The sequence below is a fragment of the Molossus molossus genome, unplaced genomic scaffold (assembly GCF_014108415.1).
Source record: "Molossus molossus isolate mMolMol1 unplaced genomic scaffold, mMolMol1.p scaffold_m16_p_8, whole genome shotgun sequence".
NCBI classification, from domain to species: domain Eukaryota; kingdom Metazoa; phylum Chordata; class Mammalia; order Chiroptera; family Molossidae; genus Molossus; species Molossus molossus.
The window spans coordinates 105,811,335-105,830,224 of record NW_023425402.1 but is presented as its reverse complement, the minus strand read 5'-3'; the positions used below and the strand labels follow the sequence as shown (position 1 = coordinate 105,830,224).

General features: G+C 52.4%; 1 protein-coding gene across 1 annotated transcript in view; it reads right to left on the bottom strand.

The window, feature by feature from the left end:
- SYTL3 (synaptotagmin like 3) overlaps positions 1 to 18,890 on the bottom strand; it is a 78,140-nt gene that overhangs the window by 25,410 nt on the left and 33,840 nt on the right. The window contains exons 5-8 of the mRNA XM_036248807.1: positions 11,596 to 11,647; positions 10,335 to 10,404; positions 8,703 to 8,781; positions 4,685 to 4,809 (exon numbers count right to left, since the gene is read on the bottom strand). Of these exons, the coding sequence (XP_036104700.1) occupies positions 4,685 to 4,809; positions 8,703 to 8,781; positions 10,335 to 10,404; positions 11,596 to 11,647 (326 nt within the window). The remainder of the gene's footprint in view (positions 1 to 4,684; positions 4,810 to 8,702; positions 8,782 to 10,334; positions 10,405 to 11,595; positions 11,648 to 18,890) is intronic.

Genomic DNA, 18,890 nt, shown 5'->3' with positions numbered 1-18,890 from the left:
CTAGCTGAAGATAAAGAGTTTCTGAATAAGACTTCATTTTTATTCTGGTTTAGGAGGCGAACTTGAAAACACAACAGTCATAATTTTCAGGAATAAAAAACTGAGAAGTGAGAGAGAAAAAAATTGTTGTTTTGCCCTCAATTCCCAGAACATCAACTCAAGTCCATCAGACATTTCAGTGACACCATATCCAATCCAGCACCCGAAGTCCTGGGGGCAGAAAGAGGAGGAGCGAGAAGAAGGGGAAGGAGACGACGACGATGCAGCGTCCGTCCTCCCAGGTCCCCCTAGCTGCTAGGAAACAGACACACGGTTAAAATGGAGTCACAGGCCGAGTCAGGAAGAGGCGAGGGAGAGCATATGCTAGAGGGGGCATCTGGGATGATCATCGGTGGGAGTAGGCCCTGAGTGGGGTGTTGAAGGCTGGCTGGGGAAAGACCCAAAGGTAAGGCACCGAGCGGAGGGGCTGTCATACGGTCAAGAATAGTGTGTGCCCAGACCTATTAGAGACCCATGCAACTACCGAGACTCAGGAGGCCAGGCAGACCCTGACACGAGATCACGCACACTCGGCCATGTGTGAGGTTGCCCAAGGGTGGCTCTAAGGGGTGGGCACCGGGGCAAAAAGGAGAAACATCTGTAACAAAAATAAGTTAATTAAATAAAAATACATAAATGAATAAATAAATAAAGGACACCGAATCTGGCCGGTGTGGCTCAGTGGGTTGTGCGTTATGCCAAGGACTGAGAGGTTCCGGTTAGGTTCCCGGTCAGGGCACATGCACGGGTTGGGGGCTCGATCCCCTGTAGGGGGTGTGCAGGAGGCAGCCAATTGATGTCTCTCTCTCACATCAATGTTTCCATCTCTCTCTCTCTCCCCCTTCCCTTCTTTCTAAAAAATCCATAAAAACATACTTTTTAAAAAGGGCATCAAGATCCAAATAGCAGCTTATCAATGTCGTTGAGACTGGCTTTTTCCCCCCTGTGATTTTTTAAATGTATTTCAGTAACGATATAGTTTGGGCCAGATCGCAGAGAAAATTATTGCCCTGGATGAGGTCTACCCTGCAAAGAGTCAAGTTTAATATTAGATTAACCAACATTAGGTTTGACCGGATGGAACGGTGGAAACACGCAGGACGTGTGTCGGGATTTCTGCCACGCTGGGTACGAGAAGGAAGAGCAATGGCCGCCGTTGAGACACCTCTGAGGTTCTTTCCCATGAACACTCACTCGGGCATCAGAAAAATACCCGGGCTGGGCTTGACCAGTAACACGTGCTCTGAGCAAAGTTGCATCCCTGCTGAAAAGTGCCCGCTCCCCTAGGCCATCGGAAAGACTGGCTCTTCAGTCTGAGGACCAAGCGCTTTGACCCAAAGCTGCCGGCCTCCTTCTCTGGCTGGTCAGCCCCCCAGGCGTGGCCCGTAGGTCGGGGATGTGCAGGAAGCCCCAGGCCCTGGGCGGGGGGCGGGCTGTTTAGGTCTCAGGTGACCAGGAGAAAACATCACATAACACAAAGTGCACAGAATGAAATGAAGTCGTCTCCTCCCCTGTCCTCGGCCCTGCTCCTCAGACGTAGCCCCTCCTGACAGTCATTGGTTCCTTCCTGGTCAACGGGCGTGTGTTTATGGTTAATAGAGATCAACCACACATTAATAGGATGTACCGTAACCCCCTCCCCCCCGGAATGCACATGAAACCTCAAAGGACAGGTAAGAAGGGTTCACTTCTTGAAGAACCCTGGCCCCGCTGCTCAGGTGAGGGTCTTTGCAGGAACATTTTCAGAATGTGTCGCTCAAATTTAAGTGACATGGAAGAGACCCTGAGCCGTTTGCTCAGTCAACATCCGGGGTCGCCATGTAGCTTCAAGAGAGTCATCGACTATTTCTGTGCCTCGTTGGAGCCACCAGCGAAGTGGGCACCGACACGCCCTACAGCCAAAGGGCACGGCTTGCTGTCGGCGAGAAGTTCCAGACTCGTGACAAACGTGAGCAGAACTTGCGTGCGCTCACCGGCCAAGGCATGTGCAATTGCAGTCTGACAAATGTCTTTCTTTTTTTTTTTTTTTTTATCCTCACCCGAGGACATTTTTCCATTTTTTGTTCAGATAGAGCGGGAGGGAGAGAGAGAGGAAGAGAGAGAGAGAGAAACATCGATGTGAAAGGGACACATCGAGTGGCTGCCACCCGCACGACCAACCAGGGCCGGGGACAAACTGCAACCGAAGTACGTACCCTCAGCGGGAACCGAACCCGGGTCTCTCTGGACCACAGGCCGATGCTCTAACCACTGAGCCAAACTGGCCAGGGCTGACAAATGTCCTTTTTAAAGCTGTACGCTTTATATTTCGACCCAATAATTAGTTAGCATTTATAGATCATGCCATGATTGCCTAAGTTGCTCCTTAAAAAGCCATACCCTCAAGTAAGGTGGGGACAGAGACTGCCCGAAAAAGTTGTAAGCATGTCCAGCCAAGAGCGTGGCAGTGACGTGGACACTCTCGGGACAGTGTACACAGTGGGGGCTCTGCAGCCGTGGCCTCTGTCCTCCTCCCACACCCTTGAGCCAGGTGCTCAGGAAGCAGGGAGGATGCCCCGGAAGCCAGGTTACGTCCACCTCCAAAGCCAAGTGCTAAGCGTGTGGATGCTTGGGATGTCCTGTCGTGCGGCACCGACGCAGAACTAGGAAATGTGCAGGCAGCCTCTCCTGGGAGACATCACAGGCGTGGTCCCTGCAGCAGGCTACCTGGCCCCACTTCCTACCACGTCACACTCTGGGTCGCCTCTTGGCTCCAGTGTCCTCGTCTTTAATGGGAAAGTAGTAGCACAGACCTCTCAGGGCTGTTATAAGGATTTAAAAAGTTAAATGCACCTGTAAGGGCTTTATACCAGGAATAGGGTCCGGTTTACCCTTGACCCTTAGCGTTAGCATCGGAGAGGCTGCGCCCTGCCCAGAGGAGGAGCATTATTTGTGCTTCCAGAACCCCTTTCTGAGCCCTTTTCTTCAGCGGAACCTCCCCTGTCCTCATGTGAGGCACACAAGGACGACCAGAGTGTGGAATTTAGAAGCCTACAAACCTGGTGGGCTCCTGGCTCCGCCCTTGTGAGCTGTGTGGTGTGAGACAAGTCGGTTAACCTCTCACTAACACTCAGGTTCTGCATCTTTATCATGGGAGTAACAATATCGTTCTTGAGGTTTTTGCAAGATTTAAACATGATAAGTATATAACAAATGCTGCCATCGCAGCGTCCGGAACGCACCATAAGCCTGCCCTGTCTGCTGGCAGGGACGGCCGTCGGGGCGGTGTCGACAGGGACCCTGGGAAGCCAACAGGAACTAACTGGTTTGCACGTTAGAGTCGCAAAGGCCTCCAAATATGTGTCTTACACTCGAGAAACGGCAGGTCCGAGGGCCAGCAGCGTCAGAAATGCATCTGCGACTCTGCGTCTCACGCCTGCCCACGATCTGCTGGGTGGGAATCTGCACCCCAACATTCCCAGCGACTAAGTGCACACCAACGCTGAGAACCGCTGCTCCGGTCCAGCCTCCAAGCCCAAGTTGCGCACCACTTTCTGGTTATGTGACTGGGGTCACGTGACATAATCTAAGCCCCAGTTTCCCTAAATGTAACATAGGGTGACATCGGGCCAAACACCTACCTCCTGGGGCGCTGTGAGGATAAAGTGGGGTAGGCCAGGTACGGCTTTAAGTTCAGAGTCTGGTGCATAAGACGAGATGCTGACGCTTTAGATGGTCTATTTGGATAACTTAGAATCCAGATACTCTATTATCTGAGGGGAGCTTTGCAGGAAACCTGTGCCCCTTCAGAACAGGGGGCATACTGAGGCTCGGGGGTTCTGGGATCTGCCCAAGGTGGCGGGAGCCAATGCAGGCAGGTTCTGAAATGTGTGTGTGTGCGTGTGCGTGTGCGTGTGCGTATGTGTGTGTGCGCGAGCACGTAAGTCCCGGCAGGAGAGTGAGGCTAACCTCCCCCTTAGCCTAAGGCACACTCTGTCTGGGGACATCTTGGACGGAGCCCACAGTTGCAGGGAAGTTGCAGGGAAGGGACACGTGTCCAGCCAGCCAGAGCCATCATATCGACCCTGTAAATAACCAGCTGGTGGCACGTGCCATAGCATGGTCACCTCAGCTGGACTCAAACCTAGGTTTCTGATCCCAGGCTTGGTTAACCTGCTGGAAAGCCAGAGTAATTCTCTCCCTGAAAGTCCTTACTAGGCGAGATCTCTTTTGTGGTTCAGGTACCTGGAGAGAATCTCTTGACAGAGACCAGGACAGATGTCAAGCAGAGGCTGTTGGAAGTAGAAAGCAGGAAACCTCTGGACTCTCGGCCAGGGTACCTGCAGGTCCCGGGAACAACCGGGCAATCTCGGCCCCCAGGTGAGCCCTTGGCCTCTGCTGTGGCGGAGAAGCCAGCAGGGTGCTCTGGGGGGCTCCCGGAACCCAGGGGCTTGGGATTAGGCTGGGGCCCTTCCCTGTCCTGAACTGTTTTCCAAATTGACCTTGAATTTTGACCTCCTTTTGGCCTGGCCTCCGCACAGAGAAGAGCTTACAAGGATGTTTTCAGATTGCTTAATGCTTTGTTATAAAAGAAAAGGAAAAATAAATCTCTAGAGGAAATGGGCTGGAAAGCAGTTTTGTGGCGGCCTGGTGGCCTTGGGGATACCCTGGTGGTGACATTGATGGCGGTGTCGGACTGGCTCCTCCTCTCCGTCCGGCTGGCACACTGCCTGGGGCTCGCGCTCAGGAGCTGCTTGTCAGAGGTCATGTCATTCTGGGACTTGGAGAGCTCTGGAAAACATACAAAGGACAGGTGTGTGCGCAGCTTTGCCGAGACCTGGGAGCCCCACTTGGGGACTCCCTCGGCCAACAAGGAGGGGCCCAAGGTCCCATGAGGGCAGGTTAATGGAGGGGCGAGGGTAGTGTGTGCCCAGCACCAAGCTCCCTGCCCTGGGGGAGCACAAGCAAACCAGGGCATCTCCAGATACTGCCTACGGGGCTCGGGGCACAAGAGCTGGGGCCCTAAAAGGTGGCTGCGCGACCACACACCTCTGGGCTGGGGGCGCCGTCAGGGCGGAGTCACGGGAAGACCCTGACCCAGGCGTCTCTGCCTCTGGACGACTGTGGACAACTGTCCAGACACAGAGGAGGCAGCCTCACCAACCAGCCGGCCTTTCAGGGTTCCTTACAAAGATTTTATAACCAACTGCAACTTATTTTGACTTTTTGTAGAGTATTGTTGTAACTATTTCCGTAAGCAAAACCTGAAAAGATGACTTTAAACTCTGTTGGTTTTGCAATATAAGAATGGTCTAGCCCTGGCCAGTTTGGCTCAGCGGTTAGAGTGTCGGCCTGCGGTCTGGAGAGACCTGGGTTCAGTTCCCGCTAAGGGCGCGTACCTCGGTTGCAGTTTGTCCCTGGCCCTGGTTGGTCGTGCGGGAGGCAGCCACTCGATGTGTCCCCTCACGTCGATGTTTCTCTCTCTTTCTCTTCCTCCTACTCTATCTGAACAAAAAATGAAAAAATGTCCTCGGGTGAGGATGAAAAAAAAGAATGCTCTAGAATAAAGAAGAATACACAGCGGGGAGAGAACACCTCAAGAGAGGTCCCTCCTCCAAAACTGTCTGCCTTTTCCCATGAGACCCTTGTCCCTCTCAAACGACGACCCTGAAACCACCGTTAGAGAGTGTTGCCCGTTATGGCGTGGCTCGTGTCACTTCACATTTTCAACAGCCACATTTAAAAAAAGGAAAAGATAAAATAATGTCAATGCTATATCTACATATTGCTGAAATATATAACTGATATCAAACTTATTAATGAAATTTTAGTTTTATTTTTTCATACTAAGTTTCCAGAATCTGGTGTGTGTTTTGCTCTTAATTCGAGCAGCCACGTTTCACAAGCCCCTGCGGCTGGGGCTCCCCTACGGGGCAGCGCGCCCAGAGCCCCCGGGGTCCCCTGACGCCTCCGAGAGACGGGCCGTGTGCGTCCTTGGTCCGCAGTTCCCTGGGGCCTGCGCGTACTGCCTGGGGTGGGGCTGCACAGCGTCTCTTCCCCCCAGCAGCGCCCTTCAGCCTTTCTCAGCTCACGGCACACGTCGACTAACTGCCACACTTCTGCAGCACACCACAAACATCGGTCATATTTTTTGCTGATCTGACAGAAAAAATAGGTACCTCGGTTCTCGAACACCTCGGATTTCGACCAAATCGGTATTCGACCAGGAGATTCGAGAAACTTTTGTCTTGGAATCCGAACAAATATTTGGAACTCGAACTTCCGAGATGAGCCGAGTGGAGCCGAATGGCGTTCATTGGGCCCAGCGCGCCTTGCTCGCGCCATCAGTGTGAGTGCAGAGAGAGAGTCACGCTTTGTGGAGAGAGTCACGCTTTGTGGAGAGAGTCACGCTTCACACTGAATTTAACCCGTAGACATACTGTACACTTTTATTTCTTGTTGAGACTTATGTTTTTCTACATATTATATACAAATTAGGCCAGTAAATAGGCATTTTCTGGGGCTTGGAATGAATTAATCCAGTTTCCATTATTTCCTATTGGGTTTCATTGCTTCGGTTCTCGAACAATTTGGTTCTCGACCGTCCTCCTGGAACGAATTATGTTCGAGAACCGAGGTATCACTTGTATAGCTTTGATTCGTGCACACCGGATGGTAATCACGTGGGTTGCTGTCATGTTTTTATTGGACAGTCTAAGGGAAAAGGGGTCCGTGCCCCCGACGAACTGGTCAGGTGTCACGTGGTTTAAACACTCTGTGTGGCACACCGGGGAAAACCGTTGCTCAAGAGGAGAGGCCCCACGTGCCCCCAAAGCCCCAGCGCTGGCCTCCCGCCCACGTGGGCGCCCGCTGTCTGGGAGCAGGGCCATCCACACGGCTCTCGGGTCCACCATCCGGAAACTGGGGCGTCCGTCCGCGCCTGGCAGCACACACAGGCCCTCAGCGCTGTGATGTACTGGGACACCCCATACAGCCAGGTCCCAGCCTGGGTTCCAACGGGTGTGAGAGGCCCGGGAGCTGTTTCCCACCAAGGCCATCTGTTTAGGGCTCACCCCAAAGCCTGTGCCTTCATCTGGTCTGTTTATGTTCACCGGCCGGGGCTGGGGGTAGATGAGGGGCTCCCTCAGCACGCCAGGTTCTAACAGGGAGCCTATCACTAGACAGAAAGAAGCACCGGACGGGCCTGAGCGGGAATCCATGTTCCTGTTCCCTCCTCCCCTTTCAAGGGGCCGTTGTGCTGACACCTCCTAGGAGGGCGGTGGTAACAGAAGGTGGAATGACTCACTGCTTCCTGCTGGATCGGCTGTATGGGGCACCGTCAGCTGCCAGAGGTCATAATTCTGGAGCAGCTTCTGAAGCCTCAGGCCAGGGTCCCCTCCAGCCACCCGTGGGCCCCAGGCACCACCAGAGCGAGGCTTTCCTCCTACTCTTCTGTCGGAAGCAGAGAGGATCACGAGAGACGCGGGCAAAGTCGCCCAAGACCCGCAGAAACACGAGCCAGCCACACCAGGTGCTCCGCAGGCCACCGCAGACGGGTGCAGGGGTGCAGCCGCGTGCCACCCCCGTGGAACCAGCGGAAGGATCAGGGGAAGGGGCTCAGAACGCCGGGCCCTGCTGTCCCTGCCTCTGGGCTGAGGGACTGCAAGGTCCGAGTTAACCCTGAGGCCAGAGGGACAGTGGTGGAAGGGGTCACCCCAGCGCGCGGACTCGGGCGAGGCTGTGCACCTAGAAAGAGCTGCAGACATCTGCTCAGTCAGCGGAGAGCAGCCAGCTGCTGAGGCTCTGGCCCGTCGGAAACCATGTCCCGGCTGGAGCACACGGAGGGTGAGCTCATCCCAGAGCCTGGCTAAGTGACGGGTGTCCCTCTGAGCTCCGTTAGCAAACAGGCCACGAGATGTGGCTGCTCCCCCTTCTGAACGGTCACTTCTCTGCTCCTCTGAAAAGCGGCTTTTACTTTGTCTTTGGGGTACAGCTCAGAAGGGCTCGTGGGATATACAGAGGACTAATTAAAATCCAATAATGGGTTGTCTCAGGCAGGTGCAGCGCTGAGACCACCCACATGCCCCTGCAGAGAAGGGGCAATGACCGGAGACACAGAAGCAAAGAGAAGGGTGCGCCACCCCGACCCCAGCTCCGCTTCTCCAGCCCGGCGCCCTGGCACCGCAGGAGGCCCGAGAGCGGCCTGTCCTTGGGCTTAAATGAAGATAAACAGGGAGAAATAGCTGAGCAGAAGAAATAGCTGAAAGAACAAGATTTCTAGGCAGTAGTTTTGGGTTCCTTGCAATGAGCATGATTGCTACTAATTGAAGAACATAAATTTACCAATGAGAAAAGAACAGACAAGTCATTTCAGACAAATGGCAGATTCAGGGCCCCACCCGGCCTGCGAGGTTCTGGGTTTGGATTCACTGGAAGTGCATCTCTCTGTTTTCGTTTGGTCCTTGGGAGAAGCTGGGTGGGCACCAGCGCCAGCTGCGCGCTCCCTGCCCCGTGCGCTGGCTGGGGCAGGTTCCTGCAGGGTGTCCCCTCTCCCCCAGGGACCCAGAGGCCTGCGCTGTGGGTGGAGGGGTGGAGGACCAGCGCTGTGGCTTCCCCAGAGGTCAGAGGCAGAGAGACGGGGTCCGTGGGTGTTGGGAAGGACACAGGAAGCGGCATCCACTTACTTTTCATGTGGGTGGTAACAGACAGAAACAAATTTTCCACGGATTTATTAAATCCTTTGAACTGACTGAGTTCCTGTAACTAAAACAGACAAAAGGAGAGAGGATTAGTTATGTTTAAAGACCTGTGTTGGCCCCGGAAACCTCCAGGCCCCCAGCCCCAAACACGGCAGGGTGTGGGCGCGTCTGGATGAGGGTGCTCGGGTGTGTGCGGGGTGCGTGCATGTCTGGACTGGAGAGGGCACTGGCCTCCCGAGGGCCAGCTTCTCTCCTCTGAATTTTGACACCACATTAAAGGAAGGAGCTTTACCAAGGGGCTGTTGACAAGGTAACAATGACTTGTGAGAAATAATGACTGACATTTCCATTGGCTTAAAGATTGTACCCAAGTAACCTGCTTCTTTAACCCCACCCCAGCTGCATGCAGAGGGGACATTCCAACACAGGCAGGATGTATGAGTCACAGAGGTTGATGAGGGAGCAGGCACAAGGTGCCCAGCCTGAGGCCAAGGGTTAGTTCTGCCTCCAAAAGCAGAAGAGGGAGGGAAAAGGAAGAGAAAACAACAGAAAGGAATCAATTCCCTCTGCAAGTTTCATTCATCCATCCGTTCATTTATCAATCCATCCGTCCATCCATCTGTCCATCCGTCCATCCATCCGTTCGTCCATCCATCCGTCCGTCCATCCATCCATCCGTCCGTCCATCCGTCCGCCCGTCCATCCATCCATCTATCTGTCCGTTCATTCATCTCTCCATCCAGTAAGTGTGTCCTGAGCACACTGGTGTTCAAATAGCTTTGGAGAGTGTAAAATCTCAAGGAGAAAGTAGAGCAGGATTTTGAAGGTCACTCCAGCACCTCGGTCTGAAATAGGAAAAAGAACGTGTGTGTTTTCTCTCACTAATAGATGTGCGCCTCCTTCTACAGCGAGATCGTTAGCTCTCTTAGAGTCACAGAATAATAATGAAAACGATGAAGACCATGCATCTCCAGGTACCAGTACAGACATTATTTCGTTCATTTCTCGCTCCGGTCATGGGAGGCGAGCCAGTGGAGTACAATCATTTTCACCTCCCAGGTGGGAACCCAAGAAACGTCCCCAAAACCACATGCTAATTTCTTTGGACAGAAATGGCCCCGTCTACATGAGCACCTGCAAACAATCAGAAGATACACACACTTCCAAAGGCACCCCCACCCTCACGTACCTGTAAATCACCTGTGTCTCCCCCTAGGCGCTGGACACCCTCGGACTCACGGAGCCTCAGCAGACCCCCGCCCACTGCCGGGGCACAGCCAGGGGAGAGAGGGATGGGAAGGCAAGAGGAAAGAGATGGGGTGGGGTGCAGATGAGGACGTGGGGTGTGGGTGAGCACATGGGGTGCAAGCAGAAGATGAGTCAGTTGTTCATGCAGATGGTCTGGGGTCCCCAAAGCCCGCCTGGTGGTGGCACAGAGACTGGGCAGAGCCAAGCACCTCCTGACCCCCCATCGGCCTTTTATTCTCTGCCTCACTCATGACCACTCTAACCACAGCTGGTTCCTCTGCCGTGAGGGTCTCAGCCCACCTCCCTGGCGCCCTTTCTTCCTCTTCCTCCCCTCCCTCTCCCTGGGGGAGCCACAGACAGACTCCATACCCTTCCAGGGCTGCTGCTGCACCAGCTCTCACTGAGCGGAGGTGGAGTGGGCGGAACCACGGAGATTTTGCTGCCAAGGGAAAATACAGGAATAAGAAACGGGTTATACATGATGCAAGAATCAGTCTCACAAACCACACAAGATTCATCAGCATCCTAGCATTCAAGTTCTCTACCTTTGGGGATTTTTTGTTTTTGTTTTTTTACTTCCTGACTGTTCAGTGGATCCCTACTTGGACCTGCTGCTCAGCGCAGGGCATTACGTCGGGGCTCTGGGTGCGGGGCCCGAGCAGCGTGCAGGCCAGTGCCGGGCGGCTGGCGAGCCAAGCGCACCGCGTGCTCCACAGGGAACCACACGGCAGCAGTGCCCAACTGTCCAGGATGGAAAACCAACCACAAGAGGAATTAGAAGCTTATGTAAAGGCCAAGGGGGGGAAAATGGGGAAGTGAAAAATGAAAAAGTCCTGAGATTGGAAAGTCTCATCGTGGCCAAAAAAGTAACTGCTGGCGGGGAGCGTCCAGTAACACGAGTACGTTCCGTGGGACCAGGGGTGTCACAGTCCAGCGTCCAGACGGCCGGTGCTCGGGACTTCGAGTGATGGAGCTAAGAGCACTCAGGCCGCTGTTCAAGTCCACTGTTCAACCGCAGACGTCTCGACCGTGCCGGGCGCCGGGCAAGACGCGGGAGGCATGAACGATGCATAAAAGCAAAGGCTGGCTTTAGAATTTCGGTCAACGTGCCATGGAAAATAATGCTTTGTTTCCTTAGGACATTTCAGGAGAATTTAAGAAACAAAACAAAGCATTTAGTGAGAAAGTACTATGAGAGCTTCTAGAAGGCTTTGCCTAAGAATCTGGAAATAACTGTTCAAATCTTTTCCAGGGGTTTTATCATTTAAAAAAAGTTGCATTCCAAAGCAGTGACCTCTGAAAGTCAAGAGACGCATAACTTCTGCCCTGGCCGGTTTGGCTCAGCGGTGAGAGCGTCGGCCTGCGGTACAGAGAGACCCAGGTTCGGTTCCCGCTAAGGGCATGTACCTTGGTTGCAGTTTGTCCCCGGCCCTGGTTGGTCGTGCGGGTGGCAGCCACTCGATGTGTCCCTTCACATTGATGTTTCTCTCTCTCTCTCTTCCTCTCTCTCCCTCCCGCTCTATCTGAACAAAAAATGTCCTCGGGTGAGGATTAAAAAAAAAGAGAGACGCATAACTTCTTTAGCGGGTCATCTGCGGTCCAGGGCCGCCTGTCTTTCTGCAGAACTCACCTCAGCTTCTGGTAGGATTGCAGGAGCTTCGCTCCAGCTGTCTCGTGTCTGCCTGGAAGAGTTGTCAGTAAAGGTCGTCATGAGTGAGAATACAACTTAGATGATGCAAACGACAAGAATAAGTTAAAATGATTATTTTCCTAATGTTACGTCTTATGATTAAAATGTAAGATTTTGGCCCTGGCTGGTTTGGCCCAGCGGTAGTGTTGGCCCATGGACGAACAAGTCGGGGTTTGAATGTGACCAAGGGCACGTACTTCAAGAGCAGTTCGTCCCAGCCCTGGTCGGGGTCGTGCGGGAGGCAACCAGTCGATGTGTCCCTCTCTTGTTGCTGTTTTTCTCTCTCTCCCTCTCTCTCCCTCCCATATAAATAGAAAAATATCCTCAGGTGAGGATTAAAAAAAAAGTAAGATTTTAGGGAGATAGCAATGCTCTAAAAATTAGGTTGTGGTGATGGTTGCATAACTGTAAATTTACTAAAAAATTGTTAGATTATATGCCCCACCGGTGTGGCTCAGTGGTTGAGCATTGACCCATGCAGCAAGAGGTTGCCAGTTCTATTCCTGGCCAGGGCACATGCCCAAGTTGTGGGCCAAATCCCCAGTGGGGGGCATTGAAGAGGCGGCCAATCGATGTTCTCTCTCATCAATGTTTCTCTCTCTCTCTGCTTCTCCCTTCTTCTCTTTAAGATCAATAAAGAAAAAAAAAACAAAAAACCTTTTTTTAATTGTTAGATTATGCACTTAAAAGAGGTGAATTTTATGCTATATAAAATATATTCCACTAAAACTGTTGTTACACACACACACACACACCACAATAAGAGACCATAATTGCTGTGAATGACTGCTTTTATTAAAAATTGATGTTGGATTAGATTTTCTAAATCTGGAGAATTTGAAAAATAGTTCAGGCTTCCAAGCTTCCATTTGTTCTTTGGAAATATTTTATAATTGAATGACCGTATTCCTTTCAATGTTCCTTGTTATGAAGATTAAATTAATCTTTTAAAAAATGTAATCTACTTATTTCTAGCTATAGAGGCTAATAATTTCCTAAACAAGACGGCATTTAATATAGTGTTCTTTTTGTTTCACGGAAAGGGGATTTAGGACGTATTAAGACCCCCAAAATAGATGTTCAGAGTTCTGTAATACAGTGTTTCCTGGCCCAACGCACAGGGGGAGGTCAGCCGGCCCAGCCTGGAGGCCAGAAGGCAGAGTCCACGCTACCCGACACCCGGCCCAGAGCCACCGGCCCGACCCACCCGGCCTGCCATCCTAAGCAGTCTGTTCAGCTCCTGTCTTGTGCGTTTGGGAGCTCGAACCCCATACTCAGGTCCTCTCCGTAGGACAGGAGAAAGGGCAGGGGTGGTAAAGAGAATCAGGATGGGCGGGGAGGCCTCCGGGAGGGAGGCAGACAGCAGCTGACCCCTGACCCCCCCACGACTCTAAACTGGGCAGCCCCGGGACCGGGTCCTCCACTGGGCCGGCCTCAGGGAAGACACGGTCCTTCCGTCATCGCAGATGTTGAGCCTGCCAGCCCGCACATTTTTCTGGGGTCCATGACGGTGGTCGCCAGATTGTGAAAGGCGTCTGAGCTCCCCCCGTGAAGAAGTCTCCCTGCCGCGAAGGGAACTAGCAGAGCCAGCTCCCAGCAGTGGAGCCGCATCTGCAAAGGTCTGGGCCGGCTGCAGCAGGGGGCTGCGACAGCAGAGAGCAAGACCGGAGAGAGGAAGAAACAGCAACATTGTTTATCCAGCCTGCCCTGGGGAACACAGCGCCCAGAGCCCAGTGGCCCCAGCCCTCCCGGATGGGCTGTGCCCAGGGCACCGCAGCGGCTCTGCCCTCGTCATCTTGGCCCTGGATGGTTTGTTGCAACAGGGACCAGAGGCTCAGCCAGCAGATTACAGTCCGTCCCCCCGGATGCAAGGCCATCGTTCTACCGCCAAAGCCCTCCAGTGTATTGTGTTCTCCTGAAGTCCAAGCCAGGCCAGCATCCCTGGGCCTCCACACCCGCCTGGGCTCACCTCTGCACCCTGCTTACAACACCCTGCAGGCCTTGTCTTTCTGCTCCAGCAACAGAACAGCTTCTTATTGCCCTGCGTACCCTGGGCCTTGCCTACTTCTCCTGCTCACCCCCACGTCATCTCGTGCTAATCGCCCAGGCATTTCTATCTCAGGCCCGTGTCTCCATCTGAAACCTCAGCTTCGTCTCCCCGTCACATTCGATGTACCACCTGAGGTTCAGGGGCAGGCCGGGCTCCCAACACGGGCCTGGAAACAGCTCTCTGCTGCCTCCTGCTGGTGACTGCAACCTTGGGCCTGGCGCTGGGTGCAACCCTCTCTGTGAAGGTCAAATAGTAAACATCTTAGGCCCCCTGCCGTGTAGGGTTTGCCTACCAAGTACTTAACTACCACAGAGTCATAGATGATAGTAAAGAGTGGACATGCCTGTGATCTGATAAAACTTGATGGACATTGAAATACGAATTTCATATATTTTTTTATGTGTCACAAATGGTTTTGTTTTTTTAGACTTTTGACTATTTAAAATTGCTCAACCCATTTTCAGCTCACAGGACACAGGAAAACAGGCAGAGGGCCAGGTTTGGTGCAAGGGTCCTAACTGGCCTGCGTCCTTGCTACTGCAGGTGTGGGCGATGGGTCCCGCAGCACCAGGGGGAGCCTGTCAGCAATGCAGAGCCCCAGGCCCTGCCCCGCCCTGTGGAATTGGAACCCTGATTCTCACTGAATCTCTGTGGCTCTGTCTCATTCACTGTTTATTTCCAGTTTCTTTCTCTTCTATTCCTCAGTTGTTTCTTACAAGACACTTCCTTAAAAAGCACTAAATATTTACTTTTTGTTAACATTTTTAAAATATTCATGTACTAGTGGGAGGAAATGCTCAGAAAGACATGTTCCTTGAGGTCCCCTGGAGGCGGGTTGCTGGGAAGAAGGGGCCCAGCTGTCCTGCTCCGGCCGCCTGGTTAAGAAAGTGGCTTTCCTGGGGCGCAGCTGCGAGTCTGGGCCCCCGTAAGAAACAGGGGTCCCAGGCATTTCAGGGAGGCCCAGCTGACGTTTATTAACGGCTGGTTACCCTGGGTCATCACCAGGTATCATCCAGTTTTGTAAATGAAAACCGAGGCTCAGGGACATTATGTAAGGGATTCAAAGTCACAGTTTACAGACGACGCCACGCTTGCCTACAAGTCTGGGCACACGTACGGCCGGTGGTGCTAGTTACCGAAGCAAAACGGGGCCACCTGATGGGTGACCGGTACACGGGTTCCACATTGCTCTACTTCCGTCATGTTTAAAATTTGTCATAATAAAGAACAAGGGGAAACACATATACATGCAAACTGACCACGAGCGCCTGAAAACTGTCCCGACGCCTCTCTGAGTGACACTGTTCACGGGAAAAGGGCCCAGGGCAACTCGGTCAACCAGCCAAATCACTGCTCACAGGCTGAGGGGCGGCGGGGTGAGCTCTAGGGTCTGTGTGGTTGGTCTTCCGTGACCACCCGTTTCTCTCCTGCTCCCCGGCCCCAAGCAGCCTTGGCGAGGAGAACCACACCTAGACGGCCGCGCTGACAGACAAGGCCACCGCGCTAACAGACAAGGCCACCGCGCTGACAGGCAAGGCCACCGCGCTAACAGGCAAGGCCACCGCGCTGACAGACAAGGCCACCGCGCTGACAGACAAGGCCACCGCGCTGACAGACAAGGCCACCGCGCTAACAGACAAGGCCACCGCGCTAACAGACAAGGCCTCCGCGCTAACAGACAAGGCCACCGCGCTGACAGACAAGGCCACTGTGCTGACAGGCAAGGCCACTGACAGGCAAGGCCACCGCGCTAACAGGCAAGGCTGGGGGCCTGGTCCACAGCCTCTCTCCGCTGGAGCCGCGCACAGCAGCAGCCTCTGTCGGAACCAGGTCCTGCAGGTCCAGGTGTGACCCAGAGCCAAGCACAGGCGGGGTCCCCACATGGGCCTGCCTGGGGATGGTGCACCCGGGCCCTTCCTCAGGATGGCTTATGTTCACCCCTGGGAGTTGGTGGTAATATTCGGATTTTGTTAGAACTACACACTTTGCTGCATCTTCCAGAAACATCCCAATAAACACACAACCGAGGGTGTCTATGATGTGAACAGCACCCCCTGAGATGGGGCTTCCTGTTCAGGGCCCAACCTGCACAGCTCTGCGACAGTCCTGAGGGGTGGCCCACGCTCCGGAGCCTGAGTATCCTCCAGACTGCTGGAGCAGGTGACTAAAAGCAGGGGCTGGAGGGGTGTTGAGCAATTACAGTGTCTCAGGACAATAACGTTTTAAATCCATCTTTGGCTCATATATGCAACATCTCTCAAAAAGGGTTGACCTAAAAATGCCGGGTCATGTAAAAAGTCATGATCACTTGTCATAAATGGTTTCAGACTTGGGTTCCAGAGCCTTTGTGGGTCTATTTTAGTCCCTAGAGAAGTTTCGAGCTTAGGAGCACTGGGTCCAAGGCACTGCTGCAGGGTGGAGGGAGAGAAAATACAGAGCCGTGAATCAGCCGCTAGTGCCTTCCAGGGGCACAAAAATCAATGGTAGATTTAAATCCTGTTGGCAGAGAGCATCTCTCATCCCCGATCCTTCTGCCATTACTCTCTGCTTAGCTGCAAGAGAGAAAAATAATTTTTCCTTTTAATTAAGCTCCCTATACTCTATCAGCAGAAACTCTGGGTGGCTTTGTGTGACTAGTAATCACTGAGGGATAGACAATAACTCTTCCTCAAAGATATACTTGAGGTGGGTGGTTACTGGTCCAGGTTTGCTAAGTACCTGGGATAATAGGGTATAAACTACTTTTCAGCATCCTTGGATTTTGTCTAAAATCTGAATGTGGGTTTTAGGGGTTCTCTCTCCTAAAGGATCTGGATTAATCCTTTATCAGATATATGATTTGCAAATATTTTCTTCCATTTCATGGGTTGCCTTTTTATTCCATTAATAGTATGCTTTGATGCACAGAAGTTGTTGTTTTTTTTTACATTTTTTTTCTCTATTGACTTTAGAGAGGAAGGGAGAGGGAGAGAGAGAGAGAGAGAAACATCGATGAGAGAGAGCATCGACTGGCCACCTCCTGCATGCCCCCACTGGAGACTGGGCCCACAACCTGGGTACATGCCCTGACCGGGAATCGGACCAGCAGCCTCTGGCCTCTTGGTGCAGGGTCGATGCTCAACCACTGAGCCACACCAGCCGGGCAGAAGTTTTTCTTTTGATGAAGTACATTTCTCCATTTTTTCTGTTGTTTGCTTATGCCTTCGGTGTCATGGCTGAAAAATCATCATCAAAGTCAACGTAATCTTCCCCTCCATTTTCCTTCTAAGAGATTTAGGTTTTTCATCCATTTTCAGTTCCTTTTTTTATATGGTGGTAGGTAAGGCTCCAACTTCATTTCCTAACTTAGGGATATGCAGTTTTTCCAGCACAGTTATTGAGAAGACTGCCCTTTGCCCATTGACTGATATTGGCACCCTTGCTAAAACTCTTCTGCTCATACATGCAAGAGTATTTCCTGGCTCCCTACTCGACCCTGTCGGTGGGTGTCTCCTTGCCAAGGCCACCCTGGGTGCATGACTACAGCTCCACAGTAAGCTTTGAGATGGAGAAGTGTGAGTCCTCCAGCTTTGTTCTTTTTCAAGAAACAGATGAGACAACTCAATTCAAAAACAGGCAAAGGACTCAGACAGTTCACCAGAGAAGATACACAAATGACCCATAAGCCCATGAAAACATGTTTGACATCACTGATCATTAGAAAAATACAAATCAAAGCCAAACAATTACAGCCACTATGGAAAACAGTAGGACATTTCCTCAAAAAATTAAAAATAGAACTAAGAGATCCTGCGATCCCACTTCTGGGAAAACATCTGAGGAGATGAAATCACCATCCCACAGAGAGAGGGGCACCCCGTGCTCATCACATTATCCACCATAGCCAAGATGTGCAAACACCCAGGAGTCACGGAAAGACGCCTGGATAAAAAAAGTCATGGAACATTATTTAGCCATAAAAAGAAGGAAATCCTGCCACTTGTGACAACATGAATGGACCTTGAAGGCATTGTGCTAAGTAAAATAAGTCGGACAGAGAAAGACGAGCACTAAATGATCTCACTTACTGCAAACACTGAACCCATGGGCACGGAGAGGAGAAGGAGGGGCCGGGGCGGGGGGCGGGACATGGTGGGTGTCGGCCACAGGTCGCAACCCTGCTGCGGCTGATGAGTGAGCTCCGGGACCCACGGCGTGGCGACCCCGCTGGGCAGCTGTGCTGTGTGCTGGGAGCCGCTCTAAGAGCAGAGCGTGTTCTCACCACCACCGGAGACTACATCGGACCGTGGCAAACATCTTGCAATAAATACACGCACCGAATCAGCAAAAAAAGAGGATCCACAGAACAGAATAAGTGTCAGGCACATACATGCTGACTAAATGACTAAAAATGCCACAGAGCCCTGGCCAGTTGTGCAGTGGTTAGAGCATCAGCCCGAAGACCGAAGGGTTTCGGGTTTGATTCCTGGTCAAAGGCACATACCTGGGTTGCAGGTTCAATCCCCGGCCATGGTCAGAGTCACATAGGTGGCAACCAATCCACGTGTCTCACATCGATGTTTTTCTCTCTCTCTCCCTCCTTTCCACTCTCTCCAAAAAAAAAAAAACAAACAAAAGGAAAAAATCCTCCAGTGAGGATTAACAAACATTGAAAAATACCCTAGTGACGTAGCATTTCACACCCAGGATGCTCGTAGAACAAACAAAACAAGACAGACGCCGGTGCTGGCGTGGGTCTGGAGACCTGGAGCCGTGTGCACTGCCGGGGCACGCGGGGCAGCCATGGGACAGACGGGCACGGCAGTTCGCAAAGGTAGAGGGGACTACCCCTCAACCCGGCCATCTGTTTCTGGTACCATCCCCGAGTACTGACAGCGGGAACTTGAACAGACGTGTGTGCCAATGCTCACAGCAGCACCCTTCACGGTCACCAAGAGGTCCACCGACAGATGACTGGACAGCAGAATGTGGCGCGTGCACACGACAGACAGCACTGAGGCTTGACAAGGAGGGAAGTCCTGATACCTGCGACAACACGCAGGGACCTTGAAGATGAGCAAAATAATGAAGGCGCAAAAGGACAAGAATCCTGTGATTCCACTCGTAGGAGGAACCAAGAGAGGGTAAACTCACAGAGGCCGGACTTGAGCGTGGACCCCGGAGGATGGAGAGGGTGGGGATGGGT